Source organism: Tetrao urogallus (genome assembly GCF_951394365.1).
Source record: "Tetrao urogallus genome assembly, chromosome: 4".
NCBI lineage: Eukaryota > Metazoa > Chordata > Aves > Galliformes > Phasianidae > Tetrao > Tetrao urogallus.
Genome location: NC_136817.1, coordinates 40855475 through 40876124, shown reverse-complemented (window position 1 = coordinate 40876124; position 20650 = coordinate 40855475). Strand labels below are relative to the sequence as shown.

General features: G+C 41.0%; 1 protein-coding gene across 1 annotated transcript in view; it reads right to left on the bottom strand.

Moving 5' to 3' along the window:
* Positions 1 to 4104: 4104 nt before the first annotated feature.
* Positions 4105 to 20650, bottom strand: part of BANK1 (B cell scaffold protein with ankyrin repeats 1) — a gene marked incomplete at both ends in the record, with an annotated part of 129443 nt that continues 112897 nt past the window's right edge. Inside the window, 3 exons of the mRNA XM_079534123.1 lie at positions 4105 to 4441; positions 4771 to 4855; positions 19639 to 19702. Of these exons, the coding sequence (XP_079390249.1) occupies positions 4105 to 4441; positions 4771 to 4855; positions 19639 to 19702 (486 nt within the window). The remainder of the gene's footprint in view (positions 4442 to 4770; positions 4856 to 19638; positions 19703 to 20650) is intronic.

The following is a 20650-nucleotide window of genomic DNA, read 5'->3' as shown; positions in this document are numbered from 1 at the left end:
AATAGCTCTATGGAAGGAATAAAATGAAAATAAAATGGGGGATGGGAAAGTTAAATATTTTTGTGATGTAAAAATAATGCAAATAAAACTTCACTATAAAAGCAGGTGAACACATTTTCACATGTGTATGAAGGAAAAAAACCCACCTTTTGTCAAGGATGCTGAAATTAGTATGTATTACATAAGGTTCCACTGAATTCATGTTTATGCAAATAGGATGTCATTCTTTTATATTAAAGAACAAATGAACAAAACAACTAGATTCTGTGTTGTAAAGAAGATAAGGCCACTAACCTGACCTAAATTCCTACCAAAGATTTTGTTGGCTTCTTGATATGGAAGGTATGATCTGGAGGTATAGAATGAAATGGTGAATGTCTGTATTGCCTTCCAACCGCAATAAATTGCTCTAATTCGATGGCTTATTCTATGCGTAATGGGTTATTTGGAAGATCAGTCAAGTTGCTGTGTATGTGCGCCTTTAACCATGATATTAAAATAACAAAGCAACAACAACCCAAAACAATGACAACAAAACAAACAAACAAAAGCTTAATAAAAGTCTGATGAGTTGAAAAGGAAGGAAATGAGAGTTAATTTGGAGTTGTTTACCATTCTTGCAATGAAAACAATAAAATGTTTCCTTTTGTTGTAGCGGAGGAAGAGGGATCTGGGTGAAGCATATCAAATCGAAAAGAATGTATCAACCACAGTTACATTTTAACCCATAGTAAATATTCCTTTTCCAGACTCATTTAGCTCTTAGGGAGGTGAGGCATGAGTACAGATCCTGAGGTTGCATACTACTGCAGAACGGTAGGGAGGGATGAGTAACAGTGCATCACTTTCCAGATACTTGAAGTAAATTCTGAAGAAACCAAAGCCTTAACAATTAGCAGTACTCCTTGTAACTCTTCACAAATTTGCCTCATGCAATTATTTGTTACTTGTTTGCTTCTGGGGGCATTATGCGAAGTATTAGACGGCAAAGAAATCCTGACGTAGATGTGTTCCAATCAGTAAAGCTTCCCCAAATCAGGATTTGCTTTGAATGAGATCTGCTTCTACAGTTCTGCTGAGCCTTTTCTCTGGCTTCCTGCTGGTTTGATGTTGCTGAGGGGTTTGGTAGTCCCTGCATCACTTCGGAAGCACGGAGGCAGGTTCTGTGCAGCACTCTATGGCGTAATGCCACCCCAACATTGCTGCTTCCTGCTGTTCTGCAGGGATAGCTTGCTGGTCACGGTAGGGCTGTGCTGTGAGGGAGGAGAAGACCTATGGCCTCAACTTCCACTTTCAAAATATACTCCCAGCACTGATTCTTGGTAACAAAGCCATGTTTCTTCTCACTTTCCAGGGGATTTCAAAAGGACATAGAGTGCATGTGTTCATTACCATGGCTTGTAATGCTTTTTTTTTTTTTTTTTTTTTTTTTTTTTAATCTACAAATGTTGTGTTTCCTTAATCTTTAAGAAATTGAGCCACTATATTAAGCGTATCACAAATAATCCTGTGGATGAATTCAAACAAAATTTGGGATTCCTTATGTATGTTTTCGCTAATATATCTGGTTCCAGAGTAAAATGAGCAGAGTACAGCAGTGGTAATAAGATAAATATCCTCTTCCCCCTCCCTGCCCATTCCCTAGTAGGAAAAAAAAACATCCAGTGGTTAGTTCATGTCCTGAGGTATGCTTATAAAGGTGTGAATCTGATTAGCTATGCCTTGCATGTCAAATGTGTTTTATGTTGGTGCTGTTGGTCTCAGCTATATTTTTAGCAAGAGGTTTGTTGGCTAACTTACAGGTATTTTCTTTCTGTTGCTTCTTAACCTTGCCTTTTATGTTTACTCTTTCATATTTTAGAAGTACAATTAATAGCCATGTCAAGATTACTCTTTCTATATCTTTAAACACATTCCAGGATTTCCTTTTCGTATTGGACTTTCTAATCTCAACCTTGCTGTTCTTGCACAATTATCCCATAGTGCAAAGCATGGAAGACAACAGGTTTCAAGATTGGATGTGTGGAGGTTATGTGTGTTATCTAATTTTCAGAAATAGCAGTGTGTTGTCAACTTTAATTCTTCATCAGTTTTTTTGCTTCAGTATCAGCTTTCTGTTGCTTTAGCAACAACTGCAGATTCAGCAGAATTTCTCGATGAACAAATCACAGCGATGGCTGGATGCTTCTTCCAAGTTTCTCATCCAGGCTCCTGCAGAGTGTATATTTTACTTGAACAGGAGAGGAAAGTATGTGCCTGATTTGACAATGTGAATTCAGCCTGGCATCTCATCTTCTTTTTTTTTTTTCTTTCTTCTCTCTAGCCTTGCTGAGAGATTTGCTGTATCGCTACATCACACCTCAGTACTGCTCTGAAGTTATCTGAGCTGATTGTTGGAACTCTGGAGTCGGTGTTTGCAGGTTCCCCTGAGCAGTTTCAGTTAACCCTACCCGCCTAATGTAGGTTGGAACCTCTGTACCACTGATCTGTGGTACACTGTTCTGTGTTGCAAGCACTTTGAAAAAGAGTTGTAACTAAAGGAGCTTTCCATTGCGAGACAAATCTGAAGAGAAGCTGAAGGTGTGCTGTGATGCCAAGTAGGGAGTTGGCTATTTGCAGGAATACTATTGATGGAAAAGCAATTTGTCAAAATTTAAAAAGAATTTAGGCATGTATATATTAGAACCAAAGCTGGATTCTGGATGAATACTAAGACTAACAAAGAGTATGTCAGATGAAATGTTAATAACAATCACACTTTCATGTCCAGTGCAGGGATGGACAAGCACCGTTGGGTCTGCTGAGCTGAACCTTCTCTGTTTCTTTATAATTCAAGTATTTTCTGGGTTATTCTTTAGAAATGTTAAGACTGGAAGGACTGGAAGTCCTTCCTGTAATTCCCATTCTGCAGTGAGCACAATGGGAAGCTGGGCCATTTAGCACAAGGTGCTAAGTCAAAACCTGCCAGTCTTGAGCCATGGGCATCGGAAAAAGCACTTCCATCTGCGTTGGACCTCTGGGCTCCAGGGCAACATAACAAAGATTCAGTTTGAAAACTGTGAACAAACAGTGTAGGTTAATGCAATGTTTCCTTGTCTGCCCAGAGAGATTAACGCAAGGCTGAGTAGTTAAAACGTGTTAATCATTGGCAACAGCGATTCTGAAATAAATGGCTTTTAAGCCTCATTTATTTAAATATCTGAAAGCATAGGAAGGGTGTTCCTCCATCCCATTATTTACTTCCCCTGCCGCTGCTAATAAATATCTTATGTTTGTTGAATGTGTTTCGCAGTGTAGAGTTTGACTCCAGGAGGCTTGCAATGGTTGTGGATGGTGGGAATGCAGCATCCCTGAGATGCAGCCAACCGGAAAGCCACACATTTCAGCACCAAAATAGCCAAAATGGGAACTTGCTCAAACCCTCTTGTGCACTCTGTCCTGATGGTACACCAGCATGTGCTGTACTGCTGTTGTCTTAGCCTTGCTTCTTGTTTCAGCAGCTTTATGCTTTTTTAAGTTAAATGGAAACTGCTAATTGCCTGAGAAGGCCTGGGGAGGCCCGTGTTACTAAATGAGCACAGGTTTTGTGTTGTGCCTCTCAGAACTGGCTTTGTGTGTACTGCACCCTTATTTCCTTACAAATGGCTATTCTGATGCTTCCTACAGTGGGTGCAGGTTTTGGTGCCTTAGGATGAAGCCAAGATGCTCGAGTGAGGCAATGGACAACTGTGTCCTTTGGGCTCTGAGGATGGTGCTTAGATTTGGGATGAATCTCAGAGCTTAATACCTTCATACCCTGCTAGTATTCAAGCTGCAGGGACCAGATCTTCCAGGAACATGTGGGGGGATGGCAACAGCGCTCGCTGTGACGCCCCTGGAGAAGCACAATGGCTCATAATAACAACGTAGGATCAAGCTGTGTGTGGCAATTGCTGCACTGTGATGGCAGGCCCTGCTGCCTGACCCTCAGCTGCACAGTAACAGTGAGACCATCCCTCACTTTCCTCCTTGTTTCATTTAAAATGAGTGCAAATTTTGAAGTGTATCCCTAGCAGGTAATCACCATGTTTGAGATTGGTGTATTTATTTAATGGCCTGTGTAATTTAGAAGCTTTGTTTCATATATTTGGGGTTGAAAGCCTTCTTCTGATAATGCCTTTTTGTCCATGCTTTGTTTATCGTGTTGCTGTATGGCGTGTGCTGCTGGTTATATGGCTGAGTTGTGATCCAGTCCCTCTGCTGCACTGAGGTGCAGTGATTCATAAGCAGCCCACCTCTATCCTGAGACCCAAATCGATTAACGTGGCACTTCCAATCTGCAGCTACAGTGGGGGTTGTTACACTCTGGCTACTGAAGAATCTAGTGTGGTCTGTGCTGCTGTGATCAGCCGAGCACATTGCTGATAAGGGGTTGCAGGCTTCATCCTGGAGAGATGGCAAACTGTCAAATAATGAAGACAAAGTACAGAAACTGTGCTGCTCCTGCTGTTGTGCTCTGTGTCTGTGACACATTGCGTCTTCCCTTTGCTATTGCATATATCATGTCATGCTGGTGACACCCAGGTTCATAATGTGGACTTCTGGGAGCCTGGAATAGCACTTGCAGGGCTGTTAGTACAGCTCGCTGCTGGGTCAATGTTCATCGCTTTGTGAGGCAGAAGTGTTGTCCTGAAGCCTGTCCTGAACCCCAGGTCAGTGTGCATCTGGGCACGCAGGCCATGTTTGCCCCTGGGAAGAAGGGTGTGATCTGCCCTGGTGTTTCCAGGCTACCTGGGGTCTGCTGGGGGAGCAGGATCGCCTCTCACTGCAGACTGCAGTGGGGATCTGCCTTTGCCATGGCTGCCAGGGCTGAGCTCTTCAAGAGGACATGAAAGAAACAGCTCATTCTCACTGATTTCAGCTGCCTTCAGCTTCTTTGAAAACCCCACTTCCCATATTTGATGGTTACTGATCCTGCCTCAGATCTAAAATTAGCCAGAACTTGCTCTTGCAAAGAGCCCCTAGGGGCTGTTTCAGTTTCAGTCAGGTTTTGCATCAGTTAGCTGGAATGAGTGCACACTGCATGAGTGTGCGGTATACACCTGCAGCGGTCTGTCCTGCACAGCCCCTCAGAGCCTGCTGCTTGTTCTCTCAATACCAGAATTACAAAGGCAGTTCCTGTAGCTCTGAATGCATGTGTGCAGCTGTGCTGTCAGCAAGGAGTGTATGTGGGTGAGTGGCTGAGGGAGCGTGAATGAGTGATGGAACAGAGGTAAATGCAGCAGAAGCTGTGGGTGGAAGGAGGAGGCTTGAAGCTGGCTTGCCCACCACTGTAATGCATTCCTTATAATGATGTACACAAGCACAAAGAGCAGTGAGGAGTTTTCACTCCCCCAGCCAGGGGAATTCAGGTTGGTTTTGTCTTGTGCATGTCTTTGTTTCTATGATCTCAGGGGTAGTTTTTCCTTTTTTTCCTAAAAAAACAAGCTGCAGCACATTTCCTAAGCAAATGTGCTGCAGCTCCCATGGCACAGCACATCTCGCTGAACTCCCTGCTGGGTACTCATAGAATTGCAGAATGGTTTGAGCTGGAAGGGACCTCAGATATCATCCAGTTCAAACCTCCCTGCAGTGGGCATGTTTGCTACCCACTAGAGCAGGCTGCCCAGGGCCCCATCCGGCCTGGCCTTGAACACCGCCTGGGATGTAACATCCACTACCTCTCTGAGCAGCCTGTTCCAGTGCCTCACCACCCTCTGAGTAAGGAGTGCTCAGCAGTCCTCTGAGTAAGGAGTGAGAGCAGCTGAATGACTGACTCGGGTGCCCCAGTACCCTGAAGCCGGAAGCGTTTAGCAAAGAGTTTGATCAGCAAGGCACAACAGATACACAGTCACTTTGTTCAGTTTTGCTGTCAGTATCTGGGGCCTGTTCCTGTTAAAAGGGAGCTTTCCATTCCTGAGATGGTTTTGTGTTGCAGCTGGACATGCAGAAAGGTTAAGGGAAGAGATTAAAACTAAAACCCTCAGCCCTCAGTGTTAGCTGCCTCGCCATGGAGATGGATGCATCCTTCATACCAGCTGGGAGGGCAGCCGGGCAGGAGGAGAAGTGTGTGGGGGTGATATTCCTTCTCTTCCTCCAGGCATGTACTGAGATTAGATGGGAGGGGGGAGTGGTTGAGCGGTGCTTTACACAGATATGCAGCACTGGATCAGGGCAGAGCAGGAGAGAGGCATCCATGGTGCAGATCTCTGGGGCTGAGGGTTTGCATTCTTTCCCATAGCTGAGAAGATAGCTTGAAGTAGCACAATCTACTCTCGTTAGGTTTGATTTTAACTTATGCTAATTGGGAAACAATATGATATGTCAAATGCCTACTGCCTGCTGTGTGTGCAGTGGGGAAAACAGCAACACAAAACACAACAACACAACAAAGCAAATACCCAACTGGCTCTTGGTGGCCAGTTCATTTGTAGCCTTTGGGCTGCACCAAAGCAGTGAGCTGTGCTCTCCCAGGGGCATGGCAGCTTCCTCTCAATCTGCATTGGTACCAAAGCAATAGGCACACGCTCTCCTGGACATAATTCAGTCCATGTGACTTTTCAGGAATGCAGTTACATTTCGTACTGCTATTTTGCTGAAGTGTAAGGGGGCTGCTGAAATGAGCCTGCCATAGCTGTGCATAACTTGGTGGGGCTTTGCTCAGCTCCAGCTGGATGGGAACTAGATGAGCCGTGCAGGTCACGTTGCTGCTTTTCCTCACTTTAAGTTATGAGTTTGTGCAATTAGAACTGTTAATCTGTGTTACTTGGTGTGAGTTAGACATCTTCAACGATGAATTATAACCAGTCATTCTACAAAATGAGTGATGGCAGGGTGACAGTGACCACTGGGCCTGGGTAACTTAGCACATCTCCAGTCTGAAAACTTTAGTGCTGCAGATGAGAAGCTATGTTTTCCCTACCATTGAAACATCAGGAATCTGTCGCTGTTTCAGCCTTCATCCAACTAACTGTGATCCTGAAGGGAGACTGATGGTCATGCAGTCGCTGCTGTGGAAAGGAAATGTGAAGAGATCTTCTAAGCACAAGGGGTATGTAGGCCCTGGGTCCCATGCAGGGGTTAAGCCATCTTGTTTCAGTGGGGAAGGAAGCCTGTTTTGCATCCACTAACTATGCATTTACCTTGCTTTACACCATGCTGCTGCAAGGCAAGGCCAAGCAGTTGGGTTGTGCAGCATTGGCTGCAGGAAGTGTTTCTTGCTGTTTTGATGGAGCTGTTGCCTGGTGGGGTGGGGATGGCAGAAGTAGAAGTGCAGCTTTCTCTAAGGCTAAACTGGGAGACCAGCTTGAGCTCTAGAGAGCTCCTGTTGTTAGAATCCTGCTTTCACCTTAATTCTGAAAATGGTATATATGTTTTTACTTCATTCCTCTAGTGTGCAGTTTTGTTTATAGCACGTATTCTTGCAAGGCATATGATGAGATGCAAACGTGACATCCATATGTAAAATGGGCAAAAGAAATGGGACTGAATTCAGATCAACAGTTGGAATGGAGGATGTTGTTAATGCAACTTCTGCTAAATATATATAAAAATTGAGGTACCACATACTGTGTGACAGGAAGGGAGCTTGTTGCTCACCCTCACTCAGCAGGAGATACCAACAGAAGGTACCTGAGGATAGATAGTCTTGCTGAGTGTTTTTTGGTGCATCTTTCCTACAAGACTCCTCTCACAGCGTGTTCATGCCTTGTAAACTTCCACTTTAGGTGCGCGGGAGAAAATAAGAAATGATGTGTAGTGAAATGATCAGAATGGAATGCTGCCTTCTCTTTCTTTCCTTTTGCTCTGCTCTTACTTCCATCTCATGCTGAAAAGTAGAAGATCTTCAGTCATTTTTCCCACAAGAGATGGATTATGCTCTTGTGATTCTTCCTTCCCATCCTTTCAGCAGGTAGATGCATGCTCTGCATAGGTGGCAGTGGTAAGCTTAATTCTTGCTGGTAGAGGTTCTCCTCACATGATTTTATTCGTTCAGGCAATGATGTGGCTTAGATATCCTGTGCAAGCACATCTTGTTCCACTTGTGTCTGCAAACAAGCGCAGCTAAACACGTGTATTTTTCACTTTGGAATTCTGCTTGGCACAGCTGACCATACCAAACAGAGGTGTCCGTGCCGGGTGCTCTCTTCCCGTGGTTTGTTGCCCACGTGGAACCTCTGCTGTCTGTGTGTGGGGCACTGTGAAGGGGAGTGCTGAGATCTGAGTGCTCCACTCCTGGGCTGTGCTGTCTGTAAGAAGCGGCTCATCCAAGCTTTTCTAACAGTTGTTGAGTGCTGGTGGTCATGGTGAAATAGGCTGTTGTCTGCTTTCTGGTACTAGGAAGACCAGGTGGCCGTCACTTCACAGGACTATTTTCTGTCTCCACTAAACTTTCCTTCTCTCTTCATGTAGCTCTGTTTTTGATCCTAATGTATCAACACTGAAGTGAAGCAGAATCCATCCTAAAACCTCACTGGGGATGGCTCATTGTGGAACTGTTTCTGGAGTGAGTGACCTCTGAGTAGTTGCTGTGGGAAGGCTGAAGTTGGTGGGGCTGAACGTTGGCTAGGCACACAAAGGGGACAGGCAGTTGGCCTGCAAGGCTCCGTGCTGCTGCATTAACAGCCCCTCCAGGACTGTCAGGGCAGCTCTTATAATTTGCTCCTGCTCTTCTCGTGGTAGAAATCTCCAACAAAGACTGAAATATGATGCAGGAGATTCGTAAATTCCTGCAAGCGTTATAAGTTCTTTGATAAAACAAAAGCAGGACACCTTGTTCTGCTGTTTCCCACTATTGTTGCTGCGCTGCTCGTAGGGTAAGCATCCAGCAAGGTCACACTGCACCCTTGTGGACGGCACGCTGTGTCTGAGCCATAGGTTACCTCCCAGGCAGTGGCAAAGGAGCAGCGATGGTTTGGTACAACCTCTCCTGCAGCAAGGTGCATCCCAGCAGAGCCATCTATGTCCCTGTGAGGTCAGCGGTCACTGAGAACCTGCTTGTATTGTTTTCTTTCTCTTGCATGTTATCATGCTTAAAATACTTCAGTTGAATATAGATTACTGGTTGAGCTTACGGAATATACACTGACAGCTGGAAGGGAAGACTGGTCTTGTGTTGCTGATTGGTCAGTTACTGAATCTTTTAGCTTACAATGAAGATAACGTTGCAGAGCACCTGCAACAGGAATCTTATGTCAGCTGGGCTTTTAGGTTCCTGTGATTTAGTTCACTGCTCATGCGCTGCTAAGATGAGGCTCTTTGCTGTTTCCTGTTAGTAATGCACATTTGGTTATCAGAACTTCAGAAGTTCCTTTCTGTCAGAATGTCTTAGTGATGAGCCTTGGCAAAAAAGTATTTCTTCCCTAAAATGACACTGTGTATCTTCCTCGTTGTTTTTTTGGATCTTTTGTGACCTACCTGCATTCTGTGGCATGGCTGTACTTCTGCGGCAGAGGCACAAGTAGCAGTCCCAGCTGCAGCAGTTGGAAATGCTATTGCTTTTTGCACATCAGGGCTCAAGATTAAAGTCATCTCAGTGACAGCTTTAGCTTTTTTAAATATTACTGTTATTATACTTCTATCGTGCAACAGTGAGACATGGTGTCCGTCAGATGCTCCCTGCACTTGCTGCCTGAAAATGACGTTGCCTTAGGAAATTATGGGGAGATTAAAAAAGAGAAGTGTTTGTGCTGGCTGGGAGGGCTCCCTGCCATTTGTCAGTGTCTTTGGGAGCTGGAGCTCGCTTGTGAAAATTCCCTACAAACAAATGCTTCACTGATGAAAAATGTGAGGTGCCTGTGCCTCCTGCCCTTCCTGTTGAAGGATTACTGGAGCTTTTTTGTTCTTTACATCTCATCTATGGTATTGAGGCTTTAGCGTGCTTCTTGAGGGTTGAATTTGGCCTTTAAATTTCTAAAAACTTGATTGTTAGTACCAAGTAACAATAGCTTCTTCTGTGCTTAAATTTATAGGAACAAGGAATTCCCTGGTTGTGTTTCCAGCTGCTGGACTTGGAACAGGAAGCTGCCTGTAACACTGGCACTGCTGTAGTGGTACACTCACATCTAAACTTCTATGAAGCAGCAAAAGCAGAAAATGAGGTGCTTTGTTATGGGCAATCCTCAATCACCCTGGGTGGAAAGTTGTGGAATATTGTGTACCACACATCATATATCCAAATTTTTCTATGTACAAAAGACAGAGCACACTTTGTTTGCTTTCCCTGATTGGGAATTACAGCTTTGGGGTTTTGATGGTTCCCAGTTTGTCTGCCAGGAAACCTCTAAAATTTCCTTGATGTAACTTTATAAAGTTTTCTAGTTTCTTACCACTGACCCCAAATCTCAATGATTCCCAGCTGCCTTCTTACTGGGACAAAGAAGCCGTTGCCTCTCACGTAGTAGTATGGAGTGGACCCAGATCCTGCCTGGAGGACCAAGAAGACTGACCCCAGCACTGTTCCTTCATCTCCTTTGCCATGGAAGCAAACAACAAGCATCAGAAGTAAACCAACACGTTTCATGGTTTGTATTCTTTTCTTCAATTTATGTTTGGCCTCTTTGGAAGTTATTGCTGGAGGATGCTCTGACTAGCTAGCTTTATAAGAATGTGAACACTTTTTTTTTTTTTTTTTTTTTTTAAGAGATACTGCTTAAGAGGGGAAAAAAAAAAAAAGCAGATTATATGCATTTAAGTTTTTCAAGTAATATATCCCACTCACTCCATGTTCACATGGCCAGGTTCCTCAGGTCATAGGCACTGGCTGTAATTCCAGATGTGGAAGGCATTCTACATTTCAAGGCTTTTGCTGTGGCTCAAGCAGCTCAAGAGAAGTCTTCGTACAGAATACAAAGCTGTGCTGCTGTGTTGATACAGCAGTCACTGAATATTTATAACTTCATAACAGTACATCTGCAGTGTTTGTGGGAGTGCTCCTCACAGAAATGGGAGGTTTCCCCAGAGAACAGATAATTTCCTGAAAATGTTTAATCAGCCCATTTAAAATAGAATTTTAATTAGCCTAAAACCATATGTGGACACTAATGCTCCTCGGCAAGATTCTCTCATTATTATAAAATCCCAATAATGTCTTTTTGGCTTGCTTTTATTTGTAATGGTTCTTGGCACAGTAAGTTAGTGATTGAAATGGAGGAAATACGACCCTCAAGGCTCATAAGTCTGAACATCAAATCCACCACCACTCATCCCCCCCCCACCTTCCAAATTTTGGTCACTTTAACATGTAGCCAGGGATCAGAAGTTGTACATAATTTGAAGGTTTCTGATTATAAAGTTTTTCCTATCAAAACTCTTAAGTCTTTTATAGTATGCCTGATGTGGAGCTTGCTTTGAAAATCTTGGGTTCCTAAAGATGTCAGTGAATAACAAGTGAATAACAAGCAACTGAGAGGAGGGGAAAGATTATGATCTCTGTGAGGCTTTCTGGGACAGTAGTACATCTGGCTGCTTTTTAATACTGTTTCCAGAAAGCTCAGATAACAAGGGTTGGAGAAGTCTCTGTAAGCTACTAGTTAAAAGATCAAATATTCTTTTATACCCTCTCCAAGTTGGATGTGTGTTCATTTTCTTCTCTTGTGTGTATCAGCAAACCTTTTCACATGCTCCTGTATCATCACACGCTCACTTAATGGAGTATTTCACTGCATAAATGCAGACTATTCTACTCATGAACTCTATTTTGTGTCTTCACTTCAAGAATCTTTTTGGTTTATTCTGGGTATGGCTTGATCTTAATTTATTAGACAAAACACTTTCCTTTAAATACAATTATTTTAATTACTTTAATGCAGTAGTACATAATTAGTACTGATTTACATTTTAAATTTGTACAGTTTTACTTTAGAAAATTAGTTTCATTTTTGTCTATATGTGTTAAAACTCACAATTTTTATTCCTATGGAAATAAAGTTTCCATAAAGTTTATACAAAAACGTTCTAATGGAAAGTAAAAACTAAATTTTGCATATAATCTCTATATAGTCATAATCTTTAACTTTTCATTCTCTTCCTCTTTGATGTATAAAATCTACTTAACAATGGAAAAATTAATCAGTTTGAAAGCAATCAAAGCATGCAATATATATATATATATATATATATATATATATATATTTCTTCAGCTGTCATGTGGACAAAAAAGTTGGCAAAGACAGACTGAAATTCAGTGCTGACTTCATAAGAAATCGTACTCATTTGCTTTAAGTGATAGAGAACTTCTTCCAGAGCTGGCCCAGGTGAGAGATCCCACAATGCTGGTGCTGCAGAGAGCACAGAGCATTGCTGTGCTGTGTGCCAGCACCAGAGCCTCTTGAGGTGCAGCCACACGGCGTGCCAGACGGGGGAAAGTGATGCACAGCTGGCTGAAGAGCTGTGCTGTAAGAAGTAATGAATAATGTTCATGACTGAATGGACTTCTTTCTTTTTTTCTTTTTGAATAAGATTGAACATAGTAGTGGTTGAAATGAGCATGAGAAACTCAACCTTGCAGTCCACCTCCTGGATCAAAAGGTATGATGGGCTGAGTGGTTAAATAACCAAGAGCTTCTGCATCGTTGTTTGTTTGGAAAATCAGGATGTTAGCAATAGAAATGCAGTAGTTGACGGTTTGCAGTAATTAAACACTCAGATTCCCCTACAACTTCTCATAAGAAAATACATCAGTAGGAATTGGTATTAGACTGCTAACAGACAACTTTTTTTTTTTCCACAGATTTTAACTTTTAACTGATTTATTTCTTTCAGGAATGGTCCAGTCCTCCCAGGCACTGTACACACTGAATGTTCTCATTACTTTGAGGGAGGACACTGATACTATAAACGTCAAACATGGTTTCTCAGAAGACTTCTGAACTTCACCATAAACACACAAGTTTTCTGGTCCATGCAGGTAAATGAACACTCCCTCTTAAACCTTGTTGTTTTTCTGTTAAGCCGATCTTCCTGTGAGTGAGGTAAAGGAGGAAGGAAAAATCCTCAAACCCAACGTACCAGGGCTATTCTGCTTCTTTACAGCTTTGGTGTGTGAGCCCCTATGTAAATGTTTTGCATTTCAACCAGCAGCATCCTCAGTGCTGTTGTACTATCGTGTCCCTGTACCAGTATGAAGACAGAAGACAGAAGAAAGCTACAGAGGCCTATTTGTAGAAGCAGAGATCCTCTGAATTTGGAGAATTCACAAGAACAATGTACAGAATGTGAGAGATAAACTGTATTTTCCAGGTTTTCCCACATGCAATTCACCTTCTAAAATTGACAGCGACCACCTATTCTAATTTCAGGGATAATTCCACATGCTTCTATGAACAATTCATCTCACATCAGCAATCTGCAGCTTACAAGCACCTCTGCTGTTACTAAGTTGTTAACAATTTTGTCCAGCTTCAGAACTTTTTTTTTAGCCATTTGGTGTAGCTCTACTCAAAGGAACAGCCATAATGCAAAACCACATTTGGAGTTGAGCTGCCTCTTGAAGAGGCATCGACAATTCCTTTCATTTTCAGGTCATGTCAGAGGACTGGTATTTTTAGTTTTATGAGAATTATGGAGAAACTTGAACAAATAACTGTTAGAGGATAAGCAGCAGGAAAGGAGGTACCTGTTTTACAGTGGCACTGTACTCCAGTAATGAGAGAGAGAAATACAGTTCTCACTGGGAGAGACGACCCCTCCTTTGTACGTGGAAAAGAGTGGCAGGAAAGACCTCACTGAAGGGTATCCATTTTCAGTGCTACCAAAAATCCCCAATGCTACAATTGATAAAACATATCATTCTCCAGACTTGGAAAAGTTGGAAAAGCAAATAATTAGTTAATTTGATTCACAACCTTTATTACATTTCTTCTCAGGGATAAGTTGTATCATTCTGTTGTTGTGAACAAATCACACTCGGTCCCTTTTATAACTCAAACAGTGCAAAATACTGCTCATAACTGAAACTTATTTTGAAATTTTCAGTATTCCTACCAAGTTCTAAACTTATCTGAAATAAAGCAAGGAAGCTGAAGAAGAAAATAACAACTCTTGGAGCTGCTCTGTCCAGACTGTTCTTGTGGAGACCAGCAAACCAAAGAAATCCAGAGCCTGTGAAAATCAAGGTACCTTGAATTTATAAAGATCTCAAGAACAAGACTTGTAGACATGCTAAAAAAGATGCAGGCATTCTTGCTCTTGGCCTTAAACTTATAACAACATCCATTCATCATTGTCAATAAATGAGGGATTATCAAAGTAAATTTACCAGGTGATTATTTCACTATGTTCCCATGCTCAGAATAAATACAAGATAATTCTTGAAGTCTGCCTACAGCCTCAGCTGCTGAGCTGACTTCAGTTTCTGGTAACTGTTCTCAGAACAGAGTCTGAAAACAGAACTGATTAAAATTATACAGTAAACAAGCAAAAATGATGATTACTCTAAAACATTTATTTACTCTTATTTCTTAGCAGCAAGCCTAATGATGAATTTCACTGAAAGGTATACATACAGTTTTAAACTGCTATGTGATTATACATAGAAAGACATAGGTAGAAAATAATAACAAAACAAACTATTCCAGATCTTATTAGATGCCAAAAAGTAAGACAGCCAAAATCGGTAACAGAATCATCAGGAAATCCTGCTGTTCAGGGAGAACATCTCACCACAGGGAAGTTTTCTAGCACTAAAATGACCTTTAGTCTTCAGATTAATCAGCATTTCTGTACGACTCTATACAACATTTTTCCACCTATACAACTTATTAAATATTGAGTATGTTTGACATGCATGTACATTCTGCATGTAGGGCTACAGTCTATCATAGCTTTCAGCCTTTTAGAGAACTAACTACTTGCATGTTTGCCATGCTGTCAGAACAGGTTAAAGCCCGACAGAATAATTTCTAATATAAACCAGGATGTCTGATGGTTATGTTTTCTTTTTTTGTGTGTGAAATCAGACCTCTGATCGAGATGCTCTTCCGTTCTATTGTTATGCGAATGAACTCTGATGAAAAGTACTTCCACAAGCATTAGTTTCCATGACAAATAATGTCTTGTGTATTTTTTTGTATACATGCTCTTACCTCTGTTAATTAGGCATCTCTTCCTTCTCTGCTGGAGTCCTAATTGGACGCTAAAAAGAAATAGATGCAATTAATGACTAGTCATGTATATATCAGAGATAAATTAGGCCAGTACAGAATGTCTTTCAAAGTTAATGTTTCACAAAATATGTACATGAATCACTTTTGTGTGTTTTCCTTCAAATATAAGCACGTGTCCCTGGGAGCAGAGGAGTAATAGAGCATCCACAAAAGTAGGTGAGTGTTGTGTGGGAGAATGACATGAGGTGGGTTTTATACTTATGTACTTCTAACAGCAAGGATAGCCTCTTTGGGTGGTTAAAGGAGTGCACTTGTGAAGGGTACACAGAAAAGTCACTTGTCTCTCTGAAATCTTTAGTCAACAGTTTAACTGTGGGCTTGCCTCACAAAGGCCTGATTTGGTGACAGATGGGCAGGAAAATGATTTTTGTTATTTATGTTTGCTATATCATTATTGCTTATGTATGTGCTTACATGTTTAATACTGTAGGCATTAAGTGAAGCTACAAAATACTTAAACTGGAAATAAACCAGGCTAAAGCTGTAGCTTCACAAATCCAACAGCTACCACTGTACATTTTCAACAAATATGTTTGCAATACTGGCAGCCCTGATTGCAATGTGTACTGTTTAGGTAAAAAAAAAAAAACCCACAAAACTTGTTTTCTTTGTAATGACTTCCACACCCTCTAGTGTAGTGTACACATGTACAAGTGTTTATAGGTTCTTGAAAAAGTGCTGAGTTATTTCAACTGGGCTAACAGGATTAGGTAAGGTAGTCTGAGTTCTCAGCGATCCACATGTCAAAATGAGAGGCTTTGTTTGTCTTCCTCTTGGTTAACAGGCTCCAACTGAGGTGCTGGTTCAGGAAACATCTGCTTAGACACCACCTGCACGCTGGAGTGGAGTCAACTGTTGAATAAGCAGACTGCTAGCAGCTTGGACTGAAAGCAAGGTGCTGATGAGGGCTGTGGATCAAAGCCAAGTGTTGGGGATAGCAAACTTAATCAATGAGCTGACAAGTTTGTGAAAGTCGAGTAGTGCTCTTCTGTGTGTGCCTTTTGGATAAAGCTGAGGAAGAGATTTGGTCTTTGGCAGCTGGTTAAGCAAACTGAATTGAACTCTACTGCCTGCATACTTACTACTGTAATAGGTGTCTAAAAAGCTGGAAATCACGATCTGGAAGAAATTTTGCTGGAGGTTGCTTTTACTGAAGTGATAACTGGCTGGATGCAGTGCCTTAGAGGAGTGGGTCTCTGCATAGCAATGGATGATGAAGTTGTTATTTCTTGGATATGAATGCCATTTTCAGTGACAGTGAGATGCTATTAATGACCAGTTGTCTAAGTACCTACTGATTAACAGCTCAGCTATTAAATATTTTTCAGTCCAGCTCCCTGTGAAATTTCTGTGGAAAAAGCCCTTTGCCTTCCTCAGCAGACCACCTTCTGTATCAGTCTTGACAAGGAGCTGGATGAATTGCATGTTTGCCCCGTAGGTGTCACCGGAGGACTAAGCATCTGATGTGCTTCCTGAGACTTACCTTCATTTAAAACTATTATGTAAGTTACTGCTTTTTTTTTTCATGGTTAATATTTGCATAATGTAATATTAGTCTTCTGAAGTCCATCTGAGTTCATCTTCTGCAGCCTCTGTCCTGCTTCTTACCAGCAGTAACACCTACTACTCAGTTCTTGTTGCGATAAATGAGGAACAGAGTATCAGTTATTCCGTATTTGGATGAGTAATCTTATGCAATAGTGAGATTCAGTAATACTGTGCAAACTCTGTATCCCTAACACAAGACCAAGTTACAGGTACCACAGAGATCAGCTATGAAGATTTTATCTAACTATAGGCAATTCTTAAAGAATCTTATGTAGTTTTTGCAGTCTTGGACTTATTTTTAGATGCTGGATGACTAAAATCTGTGGGATGTGGCATGTAAGGTGCCATAATGTAACTGAACTAGAAGGCAGATTTTTAAATGGTGTTTTCAGAAACAGCAAAGCAATGCTCATAGAGGTAGTTCAAATGCCTAAAAGGTGCAGATAAGCACTGCATAGGATTAAAAAAAAATGGGTGTGTGCTACATAACAGGGATGCCGAATGCCTTTAGAAGCCTCACTTCTCTGCTGGCTTTCCAAATCAGATCTAAGCCTAATTTAGGGATGAATTTTCCCATAGGCAACAGGCTACTTCTGGTTCAGCGCTACAGCACTTCAGGAAAACTGCCAAGGAAAATCCTAAATACCTCCCCCAATTTTCTTGGCTGCTCACATTTGAAAATGGAGCTTTGGTCCCCAGATCAAGGATGTATTTTCATTAAATTTTATTAAAGCTTTATTATTGTAGAGCTGATAGCTGACTTATATCCCTTATTGGAAAAAAAAAAAAAGATATTAAATGCCTGTGGCAAGACCGTATATGTAGTATATGGTAATGAGATTAATTAGTGTCTGTACTTTTCCAGAAATGAACATTCTACATGCTTAGTGCTTATTTTGTTGTCCTTAAAATAGTTTGGTTTTTTTTTTTTTTTGTAGAAATAGCACTCAAAGTGTGACTTTGAGTCACTTCCTTTTTGTTTCAAATGCATTTTTTTTGAATGTACTTGTTATTAGATCCTATATTAAACTGTTGCAAACTGAGACATGGACTTCAAGATATCATCAAATGCTATAATGGAAGATTGAACTTACTGCTGTTCTCATTAATAACTTTCATTACAGTGGAATAAGATCAAACTTATCAAGAAACTAAAAATCATGTTCCTCACTTATTTATAGCGTATATTTCCTTCTCATTAAAAATCAAATTCCCTTTCTAACAGGTTCTTGATATGCTCTGTTTAAATTCCAAATCAAGTCTTCAAAAACAGCCTATGAAAATGGATATCCAAATCCTGATTTCAAACATGGCAGCAAAAGCCCATGATTTTCAAGGTACAGCTGGAGAGTCTATATGCAGGTGTGAAAACCAGAGTCGGTTAAACAAAGCTGAAAACTGCTAACATCATAGCACTGTCTTATTCAATGGCATATGGTACAAAAAGTTTCACAAGTGAATGTTCTCTGTTCCACTTTCCTTAGAACTATTAAAGAGAAAAGAATGTAATTATCTTTGATTCAGGCAATTCATATCTGGATTTAGATGATACTTTTTCTGACACCTTTCTTTACTCATCATTAATACACTCCAGCTATAGATGGAGTTTCATCTGGTAAAAATTCTTACTTTCAAGGATTTAAATCTCTGATAGTGTACTGCTGGACAGAACCAGGGCCTACATAATGATTCTTCCCATTGTATTTCTGCTTTATATTCATCACAGAATATAAAATAGCATAACAGATGGCAAGGAGGTTAAGATCAGGAGGGGACATAGTGATCATTAGCAGAGTTACTGGGTAATACAAGCCTCATTGTTACAGTAAATTTTAAATTCTGGTGTTGCTACTACATTTCTGCCTGCATGTTTTACTAACTAGCTGAATGCTGGAGAGAGGACAGCAACACCGACCAGACTGGTGCGGCCTTAAAAGAAAAGCCTACAGCCATGTGCTTTCCAACATTCGATCTCATGTCACAGTGAGCTTTGCCTTGTCTGCAGAGAATAGATTTTAGCTCTGAGCACCATATGAAGGCTGAAAGGACTCAGCCCACTCGTTTGCAGGCTGCTGCACCCCTACCAAGCTGAAATGGTCTGAACTGCAACTCTGCCACAGGGCCAGTAAAAAATTTCGCTTATTTACAGCATCTCACCTATCCAGTCTATGTAGATATAACACTGTGTAATAGAATACATCAAAGCAGTACTGTGGATTATTTTTCCTCTCTTGTACTAAAAAGAAATATCTTTTGTGATTAATTTAAATGCAAAGATTGTACTACTAGATCCAGCGTAAAAAGAATCCACTACATTTTTTCTCCAAGAACTTGTATATACTGAAGTTTAGAGAAATCATAGACCTAAAGCCAGTAACACCCAAAACAATCTTTTCATAACAACAAAATAATTTGCAGGAAGTACAGGTGATTTATTCAGCTGCAACGACCATTGAATCACAAAGGTAAAAAGCATTTTAAATGACTAATGGTATAGCTTTTGATTATTGAATCACAATTCTGAACTACTGTGGCAATAGAAAGCTCATCAAGAATTTGCAAGTGCAAACTGGTAGCTGATTTACAAGTAAAATACCCAAGTCATCAAGTAAATTGTCATAAAGGAATCATCTAATCTAATCTGACAAAGCAGTAGGAAATAATGACAACAGAAAAGCTGAGCTGCGATGACCTCCTCAATTTTCTCCCTCATTAACTCTCACTGAGCTTATTCTTGGGTTGCAATCTCAACCCCATGTAAGTCCTGGCTACACTACACCCACTTAGATGTAAAAAGATGCAGACTATGCTCAGTATGAAGCCAATGCTTTGCATCCAACCTTAGCAGTGTACTTATTAACATTACAAGTCTTTGGTGTTTTGAAAGCCAAAAGAAAGTGTAACTTACCATTCGGATTTTCCTTTTCTAGTCTCTTCCCTGTACTGGTGGCCCTAAGGTGGCACACTTTATCCTTTAAATAAAAAAAAAAACATGAATTAAGAATCAATAATAGAAGTTTGCTCTAGAAATAATAAATAACTCTATAAAGCTGTACTCTAGCATTCTGAACACTGCCCTGAGTCCTGTGGTGTTTGTTTTCCATCAGCAAGATTCTGGAGTTAAATTACAGAGTCTTGAGCTTTAATTTTTAACATTAGACAACTGATTTTTTTTTTTTTTTCCCCCTCCTCAAAATCCCAGGGAAGACCACTCAAGTTCAGTGATAGCATGAAGCTAATTCATTCTGTTTGCAGGTTAACAGTGAAAGACTTGTATGGCACAAAACAAAATTCATATATACGATGAAGGGTATAAGCAACCCTTTTCCTTAAGCAGTGAAATCAGGTCAAGTAAATCTTCCTTCAAATAAAAGCACCTTCATATTAACAACAACAAAAAAGACCTATGCTGTATGCTGTTATCTTCTGCACACATTTGAGTCCACCTCCTCCCTGTGTAACTCCCCAGCTGATGGAGCAGCTCTGCTGTTCCCGTCTGGCTGCTTTGCTGCAGTGACATTCAGGGAGGGACCCCCCAGCACTGCTGAGAACAGCTCATACAGCTGGTGTGTAGTCTGGGTGCTGTACACCTAAACTGTTCTAAGGCCTCATGCTTTTGTTAATAAGTGTTCCATTGTGATGACAAAAGCTCCTCTGATTTTTTTCAGTAAATACAAACAAAAGGGCATTTAATCTCTCCTTATTAGCAGTATCTGATAGCTCTCCCACTCCGTAGAGCAGCAGCCTTAGTATTCCTCTTTCTACTACATTTATTCAAAAGGCAACAATAAACTATTTTTGTTAATGTATGACCTCATATAAAATGAGGGCATAACCTCTTCTTCCAGCTATCTTGTTGGAAGTGATTAACAAACTTCTTCACTGTGCCTTTCTCCTCAGCCTATCATCTTGCTCTGATG